This window comes from Brassica napus, unplaced genomic scaffold (genome assembly GCF_020379485.1).
Source record: "Brassica napus cultivar Da-Ae unplaced genomic scaffold, Da-Ae ScsIHWf_1149;HRSCAF=1632, whole genome shotgun sequence".
In the NCBI taxonomy this organism is placed as follows: domain Eukaryota; kingdom Viridiplantae; phylum Streptophyta; class Magnoliopsida; order Brassicales; family Brassicaceae; genus Brassica; species Brassica napus.
The window spans coordinates 693-20,477 of NW_026014573.1; the positions used below are offsets into that span (position 1 = coordinate 693).

A 19,785-nucleotide genomic window follows, 5' to 3' on the forward strand; every position below is an offset into this window, starting at 1 on the left:
AAAGGGTAAAATGTCACTACTACCCTTGTGTTATAAGAATAAAAAAAAAAACAATTCATTTCCTTCACTCGCGACTCTTCGAACCGTGTCGTCTCGGCTCGGGAATCTTCAAACCCTCACCGGCACTGTCGTCTCCGGCTCGCGAATCATCGTCTCCGGCTCGGGAATCATCGTCTCCGGCTCGGGAATCATCGTCTCCGGCTCGGGAATCATCTTCTCCGGCTCGCTAATCATCTTCTCCGGCTCGCTAGTCATCTTATCGGCTCGCTAATCATCTTCTCCGGCTCGCTAATCATCTTCTCCGGCTATCTAATCATCAGCGTCACACTCTCTACTCTCAAAATCGGACACAAATCACTATGTAACTTTTTAAAATTAGGGTTTTTGAATTAAAATTTGTGAAGCTTGCGTTTTGATTTTGATTTGTTTGTTACTCTTTCTTATTAACCAGCGAAGCAAATGAAAGACTTTTGAATTGTGGGAACACAAAGTTGTTGGAGCATAATTCATCTCTTTGAGGTATGTTGCAGATTCAACCTTCTGTGTGTTTGTACAAATTTATAAAATAAAAGTTTGTTGTCTCTTGCTGCATCTATTGAATGTTTTTAGAAGATTTCCAGAAAGCATTTGTTGCTGCATCTATTGAATGTTGAATATTGAAACTCGGATGGTAACACATTTTGAAACTTTTTTGCTTGGAGTCTTGTTTTGATTAGGAATGTTGATATTTTGATAGGGTCTTGAATTTGCTTATGAGTCTTTTGTTGCTTGTGAAACTGTCTAGTGTTTATAATAATTTCAGGAAGCATTTGTTGTGTTATTTCAGGAAAGCCTTCCAGAAAAGTTTGAAATTTTTTTTTCCTTGTTTACGCAGGATAGAAACAAGATGGGAGATTCAGTACCTCTAAAACTAGCACTGCCAGAGCTGAAGTATCCTATTGGTTCACAGCCAAAGCAAAAGTCAGCAATCAACCAATATTCCGGCTCAGAGTATATCTCCATTGTTGACAGCATCCTAAAACCAGATGAGATGATAAGAGTCCGAGGATCATTTCTGGGACCTATAATGAAGCTCAGTGAGAGAGGATTGAAGTTATCAGCAAAGATGGTCTACGCCATTCTCACTAGAAGCATCGTTTCTGTCAAGGAGAATGAAGCCTGGTTCCATTTCGGTGCGCAGCCAATGAGGTTCTCTATAAGAGAATTTCATATGATGACAGGCTTGAAATGTAGTGGTGCATTAGAAGGACCACGAAGGGAAACCGATAGATTTAATTGGGAATTGCTAAAGGGGCGTAGTCATAAGTTAAGTGACGTGGTGGAACAGCTCAGAAACACAAGAGAAGATGCTTCTGAGGAGAGAGTATGCCTCGCAATGCTCATCCTGGTAGAGAGCATATTATTGCGGAAGAGCAAAGGAGGGAGTTTTCCTTTGGAATATGCGAAAAATGCACAGGATATGACATATCCATGGGGGAAAGAGGCTTACATTGTGCTCCTGAAGTCAATTCAAAACGCTGTCGCGAATCATTTGGAGAATAAATCCAAATTTGAGTTGCAAGGTTATCCTCTAGTATTCCTTCTTTGGATACTAGAGTCGATTCCTTTGCTAAGGAATAAGTTCAGTAAGTGTGTACCAACAGTTGAGGTTCCTGGGCCGACTTACTTGTGTGAAAAATACACTGAGGTAGAGAATCCATCACTTGATAGGGTTTTACAGGTTGAAGCTGATACAAAGGTAAGCTTTTCCAAGTATATGTTTCTCAGTTTATTTGGCTTCTTCTTTTTAATATGTTTCTCATTGGTCTTTTTTAAAATACTCTCAGCTGAAGGTCCATTGCATACTACCTTCTATTCCTCATGATCCAGAAGATGATATCTCCATTGAAGACAAATATAGTGACGAGCTGGAAACACTGAAAGATGTAACAAAGAAAGGGTACAAGCTTACAGCCGATGACTGGGAAAATAGGTGTGTAGACACATTTGAAACATTGGATGCTCTTATTCAAATGATGGCAAATAAGGAGACTGGCCAAGCTTCTACTCCGATTGATGAGGATTCAGTAAATGAAAAAGTGAACAGGATCATCGAGGTAATGGAGGAGAATCTGAAGAGCATGAAGGATCGAATGTCATTACTGGAAGAAGAAAACATGCATCTTAGAGCCCGTGTGTCAGAGTTGGAAGGAAACAACAATGTTTTTCCCACTAACGTGACACAACAGGTAAATTCTCAAAACATCTTCTTTTACATTTGCATTTTCAAGTATTTTTTGGAAGATCTTGTACATATTCTTGAATGCCTTCCTAATATTTGACAAACAGCGATCCAGTGGGACACCTTTATCTCCAATGTCTCACACGCAACCATCGAGTGAGACGCCTTTATCTCCAATGTCTCAACAGCCTAATTTGACACATGAGGTATGTAACAAATAAATATTGTTGAGTTTTGAAGTAATATTTGGAAGCTTTTGTACTTCTTGAATGCATTCCTGATTTTTGCAGGAGACAATGATTGAATCAGCTGCATCTCCAAAGTCTCAACAAAATGAGGTATATGCTCAAAAATTTTTAAGAAAATATTTGGAAATTCTTGTACAAAATCCTGAATGCCTTCCTGATTTTTGCAGGATTACACGCAACCATCGAGTGAGACGCCTTTATCTCCAATGTCTCAACAGCCTAATTTGACACATGTAACCAATAAATATTGTTGAGTTTTGAAGTAATATTTGGAAACTTTTGTACATATTCTTGAATGCATTCTTGATTTTTGCAGGAGACAATGAATGAATCAGATGATGACACTCCTGCCCTTGATACTCAAGTATTCTCTCCTAATCTGACAAAAGAGGTATATGCTCAATGATATTGTTTTCACAGTTGGAGTTTACAAATTAGTTTTGGGTGATTTTTTTTACATATAAAGGCTTTTCTGATTTTTGACAGAAAGAAACAAGTGAGTCACCTGCTGAGAGGCCATCCAATCCTAATCAAGATGGAAAACCAGATGATGAGGTAATATTTATTCTAGAAATTATAGTTGAATGTATTCATGATGGCCTTTCCTGATATTTTTTTGCAGATTGTGAGAGAGAAATTAACAAGGGAGTCACCTGCTGCTCAGAGTCAAGTTTCGCAGAAAGAAACAGTGGAAATGAATGAGACACCTTCTTCTCCAATAGCTCCAAAGAGTATTGAAACTCCCGTTTATACTCCAAGTCAGACTCAGCAGGTACATGGTCAAAAAAAAATCTTGGATTTTTAAGTTAATGTTTGGAAGCTTTAGAACGTACTCTGGATTGCCTTCGTGATAATTTTTACAGATTGAGAGAGAGCCATCGGATGACACGCCTGCCCTTGATAGTCAAGTTTTCACTCCTAATCTGACAAAAGAGGTATATGCTCAATGACAGTTGGAGTTTACAATTAGTTTTGGGTGATTTACATATATAGACCTTTCTAATTTTTGGCAGAGGGAAACACAAACCTCTACTGATGAGACGCCACCCAAAACTAATCAAGAAGAAGGAAAAACAAATGATGAGGTAATATTTACTCTAGAAATTATAATTGAATGTATTCATGATGGCCTTTCCTGATATTTTTTGCAGATTGTGATTGAGTCACCTGCTGCTCAGACTCAAGTTTTGCAAAAAGAAACACTGGAAATGAATGAGACACCTTCTTCTCCAATATCTCCAAAGAGTATTGAGGCTCAAGTTTTTACTCCAATTCAGAAACAGCAGGTAAATGCTCAAAAAATCTTGGAGATTTCAAGTAATGTTTGGAAGCTTTTGTACGTGTTTTTGATCCCCTTCCTGACTTTTTTTGTTTTTTTTGCAGACGGTAACAGAGGGAACGTATGAGGCTACACAGCCATTGACTGAGATCATTTCAGCAAACAATAAAAAGGTAAGCATAGAAATGTCTTTCATAAGTACAACTTGAATTTTAAATTGTAGAAACTTCTTCATAACTACCTCTTTTATTTTATTGTTATTACAGGAGGATACACATGCTGTGCATCACACACCTTCCTCTCCATTGTCTTCACTAATTGCACTAGTTATTGAAGAAAATAAGAATGCTTTGGTAAGAAGAAATATTTAAAATGTTTATGTAATATTTTTCTATTCAACTAACTCTTACCATTTACTTTTGTCTTATAGAGTGAGACAGAAACTGCGACCCAATATTTTTCTCTAAGTGAGGGAGAGGAGACACAATCAAGCAGAAAGAATCAAGCAGAAGAAAATCTCAAGGATACTACAAAACATACAACTGAGCTAGTTTCCACAGATGTTTCGAAGACACAGCCTCTTACACAGCCTCTTACACAGCCTCTTACTCAGCAAACACAGCACCTTCAGACAAGTGAGGGAGAGCAATCCGATGAGACACCATCAGAGCAGAATCAAGCAGAAGAAAATCTCAAGGATACTACAGAACCTACTACTGAGCTAGTTTCCACAGAGCCTACTACTGAACCTACTACTGAGCATGTTTCGAAGATACCGCCTATTACTCAGAAAACAGAGCATCTTCAGACAAGTGCTATAGATTTTTCAGAAACAAACGAGGTATGCATCGAGTATATTTGATCTTTAATTATTATTCTAACAATTTGAAACCGCTGATGTTACTGAATCTTCATTTTTCATAGGTTGAAGTAAGCAGGCTTCTAGCTCACTTTCAAATAGGCGCAGAGGTTGAGATTTTGTCTACTGATGACGAAATATGGTATCCAGGAAAGGTTGTTGATCTTAAACTGTGTGAAGGACTAGAGGAGCTGACAGTTGAGTACACGACACTCTTCGCAGACCAACATAGACTTCAGAAACTTCAGGATACTATCACGGCTGACAAAATACGTCCTGCAACACCAACTAGTGACCAAAAATCCTTTGAGATGATGGATAAGGTAGAAGTCTTTTACAACAATGGCTGGAGCAGCGGACAAATTAGCATGGTACTTGGTGATAACACATACTCGGTGTGTCTCTATACTTCTATGGAAACTATTCTATTCAAACATTCAGATTTGCGAATTCATAGAGAATGGAAAGATGGAGTCTGGAAGATGGCAGATAAGGTAAATCATAACTTGAATTATACTTCACGTGAATTGTTTGATATACATACATTTTAGTTTCAGGAATGGTTTCCAGAAATTCCGATTGCAACAAATTTGATAATATTTTGCTTGGTGTCTATTGTTTGATTAAAGGTGAAGCCTGATAAGAAAAGGAAAGCTGCTGCCTCATCACAAAATTCAGGAATGGATAATGTTTTCCTAAGAAGGAGCGAGAGGGTGCCTAAACGATCTAGAGACACAAAAACTCCATTCAAGTCTGACAGAAATCCGGCTTTAACTGTAATACCTGAGATTATACCTGCAGTTGATCCGTTTTCAACTCCTGCGGAACATAAGCTTTCAAGGCTTCAAAATTGGATGACATTAAAGCCCGGCATGCATGAAACGTAAGCATGTTTCTGTCCTTGTCTATATATTCTTATATTTATGTATAAAAGGTTTAGTAATTCCTTTGAATCTTTAATCGACTGCAGGTCCCTATCAATCAATGATAATAAGATAAGGAAATCTTTCTTTCAAAGCATGGAAAATGCAAAAAAGGACCTTAAGAAAGAGGTAATTTCTTTACATATTTTTAAAAAAATTCAGGAAGGATTTGTTTAGTTTCAGGAATTAGATAGTAACAAAATAGATAATGTTTGCATTTTTTTTTGCAGCACATTGATGGAGCCTTTGCAATGCTAAATTGCAGAAGAAATGAGAATGCTGCTTGGTTCCACAACTACAAGATTCCAAAGGCGTGCTTCCTACCTATGGAGTTCTTGCATTGCTTGCTCTCTCATGATTTGGCTTACAAGAAAGAAAAGGTCAAAGGTAAAAAGATTTTCAACGATTTATTTAAAGATATTGTAAGAGGGAAGGTATATCCAGAGAAGACATGGGGAGAAGATGTTGATGTTGTGTATGGGATTACTCTTGGAAAAAAAAGCAATGTCTGGATTGGGATGGAAATTCATTTGAAGAAGAAAAGAATCACAGTATATGATTGTTTTCAAAAGGAAAGCAACAGCATTGATATTCCTCAAGTGAAAAAGTTGGCAGGTATGTATAAACAATTTGTATTTGATGTATTCAACTGTTTCTTGGTTTGAAATATTCAACTGATTCTATCTTGATATTGATTTTTAAATATGACAGTGTTGATTTCTGATCTGCTGGTGGAATCTTCTGGTGATGAGGTAGATAAAGTGAAGATGATTCCATTTGAGGTTGAGCAGGCACAAGGTTTACCCAAGACAAAACATCCTTTCAACTGTGGGATATTTCTTGTCAAGATTCTGGAGTGCCAGTCATTGAAGATAGGAGACATGACAAAGATTAATGATGACAATGCATTGGAGCTAAGGAGAACCTTGTCTTGTGAGATCTTCAACCAATTTGTGGATGAGAGCTTTGGGAAATGAGAATGATGCATCAAAACATTTTTTGTTTTAGTTAAGACTCGGTTTTAGTTATGACTGTTTATTTTGTTATGTTGTTGGCGTCTGGTTACATAAGAAAGATTGGAAGGATATCAAGTATTTTTTTTGGGTATCATATATCTTGGAAGGTTAAATAATGTTTCTGGATGGGTTTCCAGAAAAAATTGTAAGCTTAAAATTGTGATGTTTACAGACAAAAAAAAAAAATTTAGATCAAAAGGATCGAACCCAGAGGGAGAGAGTTTGCGTATTTGGATATGTGGGAGCCACTAGGCAAAGAAGAATCATCTGTTAATGGATTACATTTAATTGTATTTAACTCCAAACTGTAACACAAAAAAATTAAAATTGATTTTGAATCCACCACTTATCGAACCCGGATAGAGACTTTTGTGTTATGAAATGCCTTTAACCGGGTCTGAAGAATGATGAAAACATTTTTTGTTTAGTTAAACTTTAGTTATGACTGTTTATTTTGATGTTGGCACATAAGAAAGATTGGAAGGATATCAAGTATTTTTTTGGGTATCATATATCTTGGAGGTTAAATAATTTTCTGGATGGGTTTCCAGAAAAATTGTAAGCTTAAAATTGTGATGTTACAGACAAAAAAAAAATTTAGATCCAAAAAGGATCGAACCCAGAGGGAGAGAGTTTGCGTATTTGGATAGTGTGGGATTTTAGCCACTAGGCAAGAAGAATCATCTGTTAATGGATTACATTTAATTGTATTTAACTCCAAACTGTAACACAAAAAAAAATAAAATTGATTTTGAATCCACCACTTATCGAACCCGGGGATAGAGAGACTTTTGTGTTATGAAATGCCTCGGTTTAACCGCTGGTCTGAAGTGAATCATCTGTTAAAGAATATTACATAAGCATACTTAAACCAATTAATATAGGATAGGTTTCCAAAACCAATACATTTCGATTGGAAAAAGACAAAACTCTTGCCGTCTCAACACTCTCGCCGTTTCAAACTTCTCGAATCTCACTCGTCTCCGCCTCTCGAATCTCTCTCTCATCTCCATATCTCTCGATCTCCGACGAAAACCCATCTCCAGAACTCTCTCTCTCTCGATTTTTACGCGAGCTCTCTCTATTCTCCGAGAAAAACCATTTCTAGAGCTCTATCTCTTTAAGGTATGTTGCAGATTAAACCTTATGTGTTTTCTTTCTGAGAGATTGGTCTCCTGGTTTTTGCTTGTGTATAGACTTGCTCGTTTTAACCTAATATGATTGGTAGAATTCTAGTTCATGTGAAAGCATGTGTATAGACTTCAGGAAGGGTTGTATTGTTTCAGGAAACCCTTCCTGCAGATTCAACCTTAGTGTGTTTTCTCCATATCTCTCGATCTCCGACGAAAACCCATCTCCAGAACTCTCTCTCTCTCGATCTTTTACGCGAGCTCTCTCTATTCTCCGAGAAAAACCATTTCTAGAGCTCTATCTCTTTAAGGTATGTTGCAGATTCAACCTTATGTGTGTTTTCTTTCTGAGAGATTGGTCTCCTGGTTTTTGCTTGTGTATAGACTTGCTCGTTTTAACCTAATATGATTGGTAGAATTCTAGTTCATGTGAAAGCATGTGTATAGACTTCAGGAAGGATTTGTATTGTTTCAGGAAACCCTTCCTGCAGATTCAACCTTATGTGTGTTTTCTCCATATCTCTCGATCTCCGACAAATCTCCAGTCTCTCTGATTTACGCGAGCTCTCTATTCTGAGAAAACCATTTCTAGAGCTCTTCTTTAAGGTAGATTCAACCTTATGTGTTTTTCTTTCTGAGAGATTGGTCTCTGGTTTTTGCTTGTGTATAGACTTGCTCGTTTTAACCTAATATGATTGGTAGAATTCTAGTTCATGTGAAAGCATGTGTATAGACTTCAGGAAGGATTTGTATTGTTTCAGGAAACCCTTCCTGCAGATTCAACCTTATGTGTGTTTTCTTTCTGAGAGATTGGTCTCCTGGTTTTTGCTTGTGTATTGACTTGCTCGTTTTAACCTAATATGATTGGTAGAATTCTAGTTCATGTGAAAGCATGTGTATAGACTTCAGGAAGGATTTGTATTGTTTCAGGAAACCCTTCCTGAAACAAGATGGGAGATCCATTACCATTAAGACTAGCACTGCCTGAGCTGAGATATCCGATTGGATCAGAGCCAGAGAAGACGATATCGATAAACCAACACTCGATAGTTGCTTATATCAAAACTGTTAAGGAAATTCTAGGAAATGATGAGTTCAACAGAATAAGAGGGACGTTTTTGGGACCGGTGATCAAGCTTGGAGAGAGGTCTTTGAAATTATCAGCTAAGATAGTGCACGCAGTTCTCACCAAAAGCATCAAGACAGTGAAGAGACACGAATCCTGGTTCCATTTTGGTGCTCAGCCAATGAGGTTCTCTATAAGAGAATTCCACATGGTGACTGGTTTGAAATGTAGTGGTGAAGCAAGAGAACCACGAGAGGAAACCGAGAGATTTAAGTGGGACTTCCTAAAAGGGCGTACTCATACAGTAAAGGACGTGGAGAAGCAGCTCAGAAACACAAGAGAAGATGCTTCTGATGAGAGATTCTGCCTTGCAATGCTCCTCCTGATTGAGAGCATACTACTACAGAAGAGCCTTCTCGACGGTGGCACAACTTTTACTTTGGATTATGTGAAAATAGCGCAGGATATGGATGTCTTGATGACATACCCATGGGGGAGAACAGCTTATAATTTGCTGTTAAAATCACTTCAGAGAGCTGTCGACAAAAGCCTCGACAAAAACAATTATGATTTGCAAGGATTCCCTATGGCATTTCTTATATGGATACTTGAGTCAGTACCTTTGCTACAGTATGCATTCAGTCAAGTGGTTCCTATTCTGAGCGTTCAACCGTCTACCCCAATATTTTTGTGTGAGAAGTACCTTCAAATAGCTTCTCCACAGCTGATAGATGTTCTCCTAATTGAAATCAAAGATCATGTAAAGTTTTTACATTATTTTTTTCTTGTTTCTGTTTTGCCTTATGATTCTCCATTTAAAAGCTAATTATTTTTATGGTTTCAGCTTAAGGTCATATGCATCCTACCTCCTATTCCTAATGATCCAGAAGCTGATGTTTGCATGGAAGACGAAGCTAATAAAGATCTGGATGACATGGCCGATTTATCCAAGAGAGGTTATAAGTTTAAAATTAGAGATTGGCGAAACATGTCAGTAGACCTATACGGTGCTAATGAACAAATAAGAAGAGCATCTTTACTGTTTGGGAATGGAGGGATGAGTCAAGCTTCTTCTTCGTATCAGGAGGAGTCTTTGGAATCAAAGATCAACAGAATCAGCGAGATGGTGGGAGATAATTTAAGGATCATGAACGATCGTTTGTGTTTGATTGAAAAAGACAGGAAACAGATTAAAGAACGTGTGACAAAACTAGAGAAACTACAAAGAGTTACTTCATATGAAACTCCAAACAATGAGGTAACTTTTTTTCGGAAATTAAAATTAATGTTTATCTAGTTCTTGATTCAGTTTTTTTTTTGAGTTGTCAAGTAATTTTGGAAGATGTTATACATATTTAGGATTGCCTTCCTAATTTTTGTTCTACTTGCACAGACTGACACAACTCCATTTCATGAGACGGCTTCCAGACAAGGTGAAGCCAATACAGATCAAGCAGATGAACAACTTAACAATGAGGCAAGTATAATTTTGAAAACTGTTGGTATTTATAAAATTATGAATTTGGTTGTACTTCAATTAATTTTTGGAAGTTCTTGTACGTGTTCATAATCCCATTCCTGACTTCAGGATACACGAGAGCCTATGAATGAGATCACGAAAGAGACACCTGGTTCTCCAATAGCTCAACAGAATATTGAGACTCCAGTCCTTACTCCAATTCAGACGCAACAGGTACATTCTTTAAAAAAATGGACTTTTCAAGTAATTTTTGGAAGCCCTTGTACGTGTTCATGAAACCATTCCTGAATTCAGGAGACTCACGAGCTTATGAATGAGAACATTTCACCAAACATTCAGGAGACTCACGAGCAAAATAAGGTATTACTTTTATTTTAAAACCTTTAATAAATATAAAGCAACTATCAAAATGACTGGATATCCTTGAATCTAAACCATCACAGGATGTAGAAAGCAGAGTTCAAAATACCTTTGAGATCGGAGCAAATGTGGAGATTTCATCACAAGATGACAATACTTGTCATAAATGGTATCCAGGAAATGTGTTGGCAACATATTTGGTTGATGGGGTTGAGATGGTGAAAGTTGAGTACTCCGCACCGTCTCTGGACGAAAAGAAGAGGAAAAGGAGTGTTGAGACACGTGTATCAATTGACAGAATACGTCCTCAACCACCACCTGAGAGACCTGGAGCGAAGAAAAGTTATGAGCTAATGGATGACGTAGAGGTGTTCGACAATGGTGCCTGGTGCGCTGGAAAAGTTAAAGTCATTTTGTTTGATGGCACGTGTTTTGTCTCTTTGAACAATTCTACTGAACAAATTTACTTCAACCATTCTGAGATGCGAAAACCAAGAAAATGGGTAGATGGTGTTTGGAAGATGACAGAAAAGGTAAAACAAATGCCTTGGATAACTTGAATTGAAAAATAATGTCATTTGTTTAATATCTCGGTATTTTTTTCAGATAGAAGAAGAGCAGACGCAGAGTGTGAATCCCAGTGAAGGAGATGGTGATAAAAAGGTATGAAATATTTATACATCATACTAGGAATTAAGATATAAATGTATCTGAATTTTTGTCATTCAAAAAGGGGAAGGCGAAGGCTGTCGCTTGTAAGAAGAAGAAGAAAGCAAATGCTCAGCCAGTAGATTTGCTTCCTTTTCTACAGCGAGAAGAGAAGAGGCCAATACGACCTAGAAACCCTCCTATGCCTGTAACACCTGAGGTAATCCTTCCAATTGATCCATTTGTGACACCTGAATTTCCTCGGTTTTCAAGGCTTGCACACTGGATGGATCTACGGGGCATATATCGTGTGTAAGCAACTTTTTGTCCTTGCATAAATATTCCTAATTTATTTTGTAAAAGTTTCGATTGATACTAGTTAATTTTATCAACTACAGACCGTTTTATATCAATGGAAGAGAAATTGAAAAAGAGTTCTTTCAAAAAATGGACGATGCAGAAAAGAATCTCAACAAAGAGGTAATCAACACTCTGTTCTGTCTTCTATTTATTTAATGTTAATAATTAATGTGGTTCTGGATGATGCAATGTGATTAGGAAAAGGATATGATTGAGTTTTGTATTTACAAACTCTGTTTCGATTCTTATTGAGTGGTAATAATGCTTTGTGGATATTTGATTGTGTCATATGTTTAGGAAGAGGTTGAGTTGAGCTATGTTAGATGTCCATGTTATAGCAGTTCTATATGAAGTTTCTAACTATATTGTTACATTGGCAGCACATAAATGTTGCATTTGAAATGCTAAATTGTAAGAGGGTTGAGCAAGGTGCTTGGTTCCGCAACAACAATCTTCCAGCAGCATGCTTTGTACCAGTCAGATTCTTAGAAGTGGTTGGGTACGCTTATGAATCTGTCAGGAAGCCACATAAGAAAAAACAAACGTTATTGGAGGGCTGTGTAGGCGAACTTGTGAAAGGTTTAATACATCCAAAGAAGGTATGGCTGGAAGATGTTGATGTTATATATGGTGTCATTGAAGATAAGTTGAGCTATCACTATATTGGGGTGGAGATACAATTGATTGATAACACAATCACACTCTTCCATTGTGGTCTTCCAAAAGCAAATATCAAACGTGCTCTTAATCAAATCCAAGAACTGGCAGGTAAAAACTCTTTGTGATTTATTAATTTTATCATTCAGTGTAGAAAAATCAGTTTTATTTATATTGTTACATTGATTATGGATAGGATTGTGAAAGTATGCGTATCCTGAAAAAAGAATTTTAGCTAATTTAGAAAATAAAAGTTTGTCTCTTGCTGCTTGTGCTTGTGATGCATTTTTACATATTCATTTTGTTGTCTGTTGGTGATTAATTTATTGTATAATTTTGGGTATTTATGACAGTGTTGATTAGTGCCATAAAGATGGAACTTCTTGGTGAAGAGGTTAATTTCGAAGATATCAGTCCATTTCAAGTTAAGTTTGCAGAAGGGCTTCCAAAGACAAAATTTCCATACAACTGTGGTATTTTTGTTGTGAAGATGCTGGAATGCAGGTCACTGGGATTGAAGAGCATGGCTAATATAAATGATGAAACTGCGATGGACTTACGAAGCAAGCTATGTTGTGAGATCTTCGACCAGTTTATGGATAAAGATTTCCAGGAAGGTCAAAGGAAGTGAAAATGTCATATTTGTTCTGTTTTTTACTCTGTTTTTCTACTTTGACGTTAATTATCCCTAACGTTTAAGTTTAAGTTTGTAATGAATTATCCCTAACGTTTTTTTCATTTAGATTGTTATTGAAAATTTTTTAGGATGTCTTGATGAATTGTCAAATGCTTATGGTACTTTTAGGATGGGTTTCCAGAAAAAGAGTGAGAAAGCAAAATGCACCATAGCCTAGCAAATTCCTTTAAAGTTTACAAAAAAAATGAAAAGAATGTGATCCGATGTCAATTGAACTCGTGATCTCGATGAATCAAAGTGTGCATTGTCAATCTTAACTATAACGAATATAACTTTTGAATATTTAATTAAAAACAGAAAAAAATGTGAGTATACACAACGGGATCGAACACGGCTTATTGTGTGATAAGGGTACACTAAGAGTAGAAGGGCTTGCCACTAGGCTATGGTGGATATTCGATAACAGTGTAAATGTGAATTTATTTAATCACCGACGATAGATTTATATAATCTGGATATCATTTTAGGTATTCAGGATAGCTTTCCAAAAACAAATTCCTTTAATGTTTACAAAAAAAATGAAAAAGAATGTGATCCGATTTGGATTGAACTCGTGAACTCTCGAAAGATGAATAAAAGTGTGCTAGGCTTAGGTGAATCATCTGATATATGTGTCCACATAAATGAATTTAACCGCATTTTATGTCAAATTCAGGATGGCTTTCCAGAAACGAATATGAAACCGAGATTAGCCAGATATAAGACCACTAATCCTCTACATTTTAATCAGTGTTTTTGTTTTGTTTTGACTGAAACACAACACAAAAGAAGATGATAACATGAGATTACTCATAATGTGGTTTCTTAAAACATAAGCTTTAAAACATAAAAAAAGAGAAGATCATAACATGAGATTACTCATCCAACAGCCACTTTTCCTCAAGCTTACACCAATCAGGAACTTTGACCTTCACATCAGCAAGCATTCCATCCGCTTCCATGAGTTCTTCTTTGAGTTTTTCCAACTCAGCAGTGAAGTCAAATTTTCCTTTAGCCTTAATAATCTCTTCAAGCAACTCGATTTGGGAAGCAATGGAATTTGCTTTGCTGGCTGCCTGATGCCATTCAATTTCAGATAGCCTGTGTTCGTTGGACAAACGAAGAAGAGCCCTGTAACGTTCCACAGTTTCCGCCTTTCCTTTGTTGAAACCATCGGAAGCATCAGATCCGTAAACCTCCTTTATGGGACGCTTCATCATCTTCTTTGACCCTTCCATTGAAACTTGATGAATGAGAAAAGAATAAACACAGAAGAAATGAAAGTCAGTAAAAGAGAGATCTGATATCTTCCCTTGTATATATAGAACGAAAAGTAACCCTTCGATTACTATAAAATGGTTTAGAAAGCAACCTTTCGATTATTGAACGGTTACTGAGATAAATGATGTCTGTTTTAGAAAGGAACCGTTAAAAAAAAATCTGATTCCAAGGGGAATCGAACCCAGGTCGAGACAAGTGTATAAGTTTCGAAAGATAGGTGGTTTAGCCGCTAGGCCGAGGAGAATCATCTGGTAGATTTTTCCACATAAACATATTTAACCGTACAAATTGTGATTAGCAAAATTTGGAGAAAAAAAAATAAAAATATACACATCTCCCAGGATTCGAACCTGAAATGTCTGGGAGGAAAGGCGGAATAAGGTATACCACTAGACCAAGTGTGTTTCAATCGTTAGGTGAAGTAAGTAACAGAATATATTTCTTTTATCTGTATTCAACTATAATTTTAAAAAAAAATCTGATTCCAAGGGGTATCGAAACTAGGTCGGGACAAGTGTTTCAGATTTGGAAAGATAGGTGGTGTAGCCGCTAGGCTGAGGTGAATCATCTGATATAAGTGTCCACATAGATGAATTTAACCGCAAACGTTATATTATAAACTTTGGAAAGAAACTCTGAGTTTCAGGATGGGATTCCAGAATAGTTGAATATTACTGTGTTTCTTTCTAGCAAAGAAATTTGAACTAAAATTGAAATGAGATCAAAAGATAAGATTGTATAGTACAAAAAATAAGGAAATTTCAAATTGTGATTTGGAGTTTTGGAGAGTAATGCATTAAAACCTAGGTTGTATATTACAAAAATCAAATTTTCCATCAGCTTTGATAATATCTTCAAGCAACTCGATGTCGTTTGGAAGAGACTCTTCGATTCCTGAGATATATGCTTGAACAAAAAAAAAAATCAACCATTACTCGTAGGAGAGTCGAACCCGGGTCGAACAAATGTTTCGGTATCATAGGTTTGGTGGTTTAGCCGCTAGGCTGAGGAGAATCATCTGTTAGTTGCTTCCACATAATTGAATTTAGCCATATAATTTATAGTATAATACATTGGAAAGATCTTTGATAGTTCAGGATGGGCTTCCAGAGTATGCATGAATAATATACATGAATATTAGTGTGCTTCTTTCTTAAACTAGAAAAAAATGAAATGAGATCAAAACTAAGGATTAATATCTACATATTTGGAAAATTTGATAATGTGATTTGCAAATTTTGGAGGAAAAAAAATATATATACACATCTACTAGGATTCGAACCTGGAGATGACTAGGAGGAAAGAGGGAATTAAGGTGTAGTAGCCACTAGGCCAAGTTGATTTCAGTCATTACATGTTGTAAGTAAAGTAATATATTTCTTTTATTTTTATTCAACTTAATTTTTTTTAAAAACTCTGATTAGTAGGGGCATCGAACCCGGGTCGAGTCAAGCATTACAATTTCGACAGATAAGTGTTTTAGCCGCTAGACCGAGGAGAATCATCTGTTACACTTTTCCACATAAATATTCTTAACAGAAAATGTTGTATTATAAACCTTGGAAAGGAACTCGGGATTTCTGGATGGGATTCCAGAATAGTTGAATATTACTGTGTTTTTTTCTAGCAAAGAAGTTTAAACTAAGAATTGAAATGAGATCAAAAGATAATGTTGTATATTACAAAATTTGGAAGAAATCATACTTATTCGGGATAGGGTTCCAAAAGAAAAAATGTATATGGTCTGGTGCATATCATGTAACCATCAAATAGCCAACATCCAAATAATAATCAATAAAAATGTAGAACTTCATCCTATAGGCCTCTCGCATGTGCTCTTGTTGTGCCCTCCTGTGCCACATCTGCTGCACTTGTGGGACTGAGATTTAGATCCAGGAACCCCAAACTCGCCAACGGATCTCTTTCTCTTTGTAGGAGGGCGTCCACTTTTCTTTTTGGTAGCTGGAGGTGGGCAAGACAGTTCATCAATATTCTCTGGATAGGTGGACGTTGACAACTCTCCACCAGGATGTATGCTTTCAGCATAAGCTTTAGCCCACGTTTCTGTCAAGTGAGAAGCATCAACAAAAAGGTTTTCATCTCTCTTGATATGCTTAGCAGCAGCGATGGCATGGATGCAGGGGATCTTGTCAATGTCGAAAACATTACATGTGCAATGCCGCTTCTCCAAGTCAACAACAAACTTCATTGTTTCATTCTTCACCTCAAACTCGCTTCGATCAACTTGATACACATTCAACAACATTGCGGCCCCTAACCTAGATACCAATTTCTGCACAACTTTTGGAGTAACCAGGTGCTTATGTTTCGCAGCCGCTTCGCGTCGCTCAAAAAACCAAGTGGTCATCGTCAATCTGATAGTTTCAAGGAGAGAGATAATGGGCAACTCACGAGGCATCCTCAACATAGAATTGAGAGACTCTGCAATGTTGGTAGTCATGATATTATACCTGTTCGCAGGCGCATAGCTTCGTGCCCACTTCCTAAAATCAGAATCTTCCAGATACTTAGCCAATTCAGGACATTTATCCTTTATGTCCTTGAAGATTAACCAGAACTCGTGACACGTATAGGCATCAGCAGCGCTTTCCACCAGAGGTAGCAACCCAGTCTTCGCATATGTAGGAGTGATGTTGCGGAGCAGATGGATCCTGCAAATTCCATGGTGAGATAAGGGATATACATCCTCCAACGCTGAAGAAATGGAGTTAGCCCTGTCTGATACAAAAACAAGATCCGAAGCGTCCGGGATCTTCTGGCTCAAACCTCTAAAGAACCATTTCCAAGAGGCGCCATTTTCTGCGTCAACCACTGCAAAGGCGAGAGGATATAGATGATAATTCCCATCTTGAGCACAAGCTGCCAATAAAGTCCCATTGAATTTTCCCTTCAGAAATGTACCATCTACTGCAATAACTCTCCTCATCAATGAGAATCCCCTTATCGAAGGACCAAAAGCCACAAATGCATACTTGAACTTTCCTGCAGCATCCACATGTTGATAAGTCAAGGAACCAGGGTTTGTTTCTGTGATTTTATACAACCACCTAGACAAATTGTAATAGCTGTCTTCAGGAGTCCCTCTAACCAAAATCTGAGCTTCTTCTCTCACTCTCCAAGCTTGTTTGTAATTGATGTGAACACCATGCAGCATCCTGACCTGTTCAATGATCTGTTTCGGTTTGAGACCTTCCTTTTTTTCTCCATAATTGCTGCAAATCAAAGAACCCAACAACTTTGCAGATGCTTGTCTGTGGTTGGCTTTCCTGTGTGTTGTATCGCATGTATGCTCATGAACATACTTTTTAACAACGAAAAAATCTGAAAGAGGTAGCTTGATAGCACGCATCCTCCACGTGCAATTTTCATCAACACAACTCAAAAGCACTCTTGACTTGTTAGAAGAGACAGTCTTGTACTCAAACTTCCACTCTAAAGCCCATTTCTTCATCCTCAACATCAACTCTCTCTTTGTCTTAAAATAGCTATTCACCTTAATATCGCCAGCTCCTCTCGTGGTTGGTGAAAGTCCAATATGGACAGGGCTAAAATCCGGAAGAGCATTCAGAGGAACTGTAGAAACACCTTCATATAGAAGACTCTGCAAAAGTCGAGTAGTTCTGTAAGGCATAATACTTGATTATGAAGCATATCATGCAAACACAAACAGAAAAAGGGAATTAGGGACAATGTACCTGTTTTTCTCTCTGCACAGTAGAAAGAATCATTGGATTGGCATTCAATGGAACAGGAGAAGCAAATGTATCAGAAGCTTGAGTGTTACAGCTAGCTGGATCAGTACTAACCTGCAAAAGTCCAATATGGACAGGACTAAAATCCGGAAGAGCATTCAGAGGAACTGTAGAAACACCTTCATATAGAAGACTCTGCAAAAGTCAAGTAGTTCTGTAAGGCATAATACTTGATTATGAAGCATATCATGCAAACACAAACAGAAAAAGGGAATTAGGGACAATGTACCTGTTTTTCTCTCTGCACAGTAGAAAGAATCATTGGATTGGCATTCAATGGAACAGTAGAAGCAAATGTATCAGAAGCTTGAGTGTTACAGCTAGCTGGATCAGTACTAACCTGCAAAAGTCGAGTAGTTCTGTAAGGCATAATACTTGATTATGAAGCATATCATGCAAACACAAACAGAAAAAGGGAATTAGGGACAATGTACCTGTTTTTCTCTCTGCACAGTAGAAAGAATCACTGGATTGGCATTCAATGGAACAGTAGAAGCAAATGTATCAGAAGCTTGAGTGTTACAGCTAGCTGGATCAGTACTAACCTGCAAAAGTCGAGTAGTTCTGTAAGGCATAATACTTGATTAGGAAGCATATCCTGAAAAGTCTAAGGAAGAAAAAAATCATACAAACCTTAACACACAAACGACAGGTTCCATCAAATGCTCTAGTCTTGGAAATGAAAGTTCTGAGCTGACGAGTATTACCTATCGAGAGTGGGGGGAAACTTTCAATAATACATTTCATATCCAATGAAATACCATAACTCAAACTGATTTCTTCCTCTTTAACACTAAAATCTTCAGAGACAATCTTCATCAAATCTTCATACAGTAGATCTTCTTCTATGGAAATGATTGATGCATTCCTCTTCAAATCAACAAGAAACTCCCACTGGAGATATTCTTTTGAGATCCATTGTCCACAGATGCACAAAACTTCCATTGTTCTACAAAATCAACTTCAATTCATCAACAAATGAATAATATATAACAAAAACTAGATAATGTATAACAAAATGAAATGATTCAAACCTTAATCAAATCAGACACACGAGAGAGAGAATGAGATGAATAGACGTAGAAACGACAGATCAATTGAGAAAACGACGACGACGATAAATAAACGGAGAGACGACGACGACGGATCAACGGAGAGAGACGACGACGATGACGACGACGGAGAGACGACGACGATGACGACGACGGAGAGAGAGACGACGACGATGACGACGAGGGAGAGACGACGACGACGAAGGACGACGATGAGGAGAAGAAGAAGCGATGAAACGAGAAGAAGCGATGAAACGAGGACGGACAATTGATTTCAATTTTTCTTTTTAATTACTTAAAGAAGAGGGCATAAGGGTAAATTACCCCTTTAGTGAAACCTATTTTTGTGATTTCTGATCCTGAGTGCTAGTTTGGGGAGGAAAACTTTGTTTGGTGTTCTTTGTGTCATTTTCTCTAAATGCTTCGTCTTAATTTGATTGGATTTGTATTTATTCATAAAAAAGAAATTATAGTCAAAAATTTGTACCACAGCAAGACCCAACCAGACGATTTATTGAGTATATTTACAAGCTATTATCTGAATCATGTTCTTTTTCAGAATATAAAAAGAGTAAGAATGTGTGGCTGTAATATTAGTAATATTTACTTTTGTATGGTGGACAGTTACTTTCACAAATAATTGTATGCCGAATGAAGGTGGACGTCTATTTTTTTCCCTTGTCATAGAATGTGCAGCTCTGACTTCTGAAACATGGATAGACGTCATAATTCATTTATTTATGAATTTATGAGAAT

The 19,785-nt window shown here is 37.2% G+C and overlaps 5 protein-coding genes across 7 annotated transcripts; 4 read left to right on the forward strand and 1 right to left on the reverse strand.

Annotated features, from left to right (window-relative positions):
- Window positions 1-271: 271 nt before the first annotated feature.
- Window positions 272-2,705, forward strand: LOC125596203. Of its 2 annotated transcripts, XR_007330927.1 has the most exons (4): window positions 272-1,738; window positions 1,827-2,228; window positions 2,329-2,559; window positions 2,637-2,698. XR_007330927.1 is itself a non-coding variant. In XM_048771419.1 (3 exons), exons 1-3 carry the CDS (start codon window positions 887-889, stop codon window positions 2,440-2,442), a joined length of 1,368 nt encoding a protein of 455 aa, XP_048627376.1. In that variant the 5' UTR covers window positions 272-886; the 3' UTR covers window positions 2,443-2,705. The 2 variants fall into 2 exon arrangements, 1 of the variants encoding a protein (XP_048627376.1); XM_048771419.1 differs by having other exon boundaries at window positions 2,329-2,705.
- Window positions 2,706-2,751: 46 nt separating this feature from the next.
- On the forward strand, window positions 2,752-6,640 carry LOC125575357. 2 transcript variants are annotated; one of them, XM_048771417.1, is made up of 14 exons: window positions 2,763-2,860; window positions 2,956-3,024; window positions 3,092-3,241; window positions 3,333-3,404; window positions 3,483-3,554; window positions 3,621-3,755; window positions 3,853-3,921; window positions 4,015-4,101; window positions 4,179-4,589; window positions 4,673-5,101; window positions 5,237-5,490; window positions 5,578-5,659; window positions 5,761-6,145; window positions 6,242-6,640. In XM_048771417.1, exons 1-14 carry the CDS (start codon window positions 2,792-2,794, stop codon window positions 6,505-6,507), a joined length of 2,550 nt encoding a protein of 849 aa, XP_048627374.1. In that variant the 5' UTR covers window positions 2,763-2,791; the 3' UTR covers window positions 6,508-6,640. The 2 variants fall into 2 exon arrangements, with proteins under 2 accessions (XP_048627375.1, XP_048627374.1); XM_048771418.1 differs by having other exon boundaries at window positions 2,752-3,024; window positions 3,092-3,248.
- A 1,743-nt stretch (window positions 6,641-8,383) lies between these two features.
- LOC125596204 lies at window positions 8,384-9,775 on the forward strand. The gene has a single exon (XM_048771420.1). The coding sequence runs from the start codon at window positions 8,627-8,629 to the stop codon at window positions 9,566-9,568; it is 942 nt and encodes a 313-aa protein (XP_048627377.1). The 5' UTR covers window positions 8,384-8,626; the 3' UTR covers window positions 9,569-9,775.
- A 1,440-nt stretch (window positions 9,776-11,215) lies between these two features.
- LOC125596205 lies at window positions 11,216-13,014 on the forward strand. The gene is made up of 3 exons (XM_048771421.1): window positions 11,216-11,542; window positions 11,629-11,710; window positions 11,971-13,014. The coding sequence occupies exons 1-3, from the start codon at window positions 11,433-11,435 to the stop codon at window positions 12,373-12,375; spliced, it is 597 nt and encodes a 198-aa protein (XP_048627378.1). The 5' UTR covers window positions 11,216-11,432; the 3' UTR covers window positions 12,376-13,014.
- A 3,000-nt stretch (window positions 13,015-16,014) lies between these two features.
- LOC125596202 lies at window positions 16,015-17,856 on the reverse strand. The gene has a single exon (XM_048771415.1). The coding sequence runs from the start codon at window positions 17,854-17,856 to the stop codon at window positions 16,015-16,017; it is 1,842 nt and encodes a 613-aa protein (XP_048627372.1).
- Between the last annotated feature and the right edge of the window lie 1,929 nt (window positions 17,857-19,785).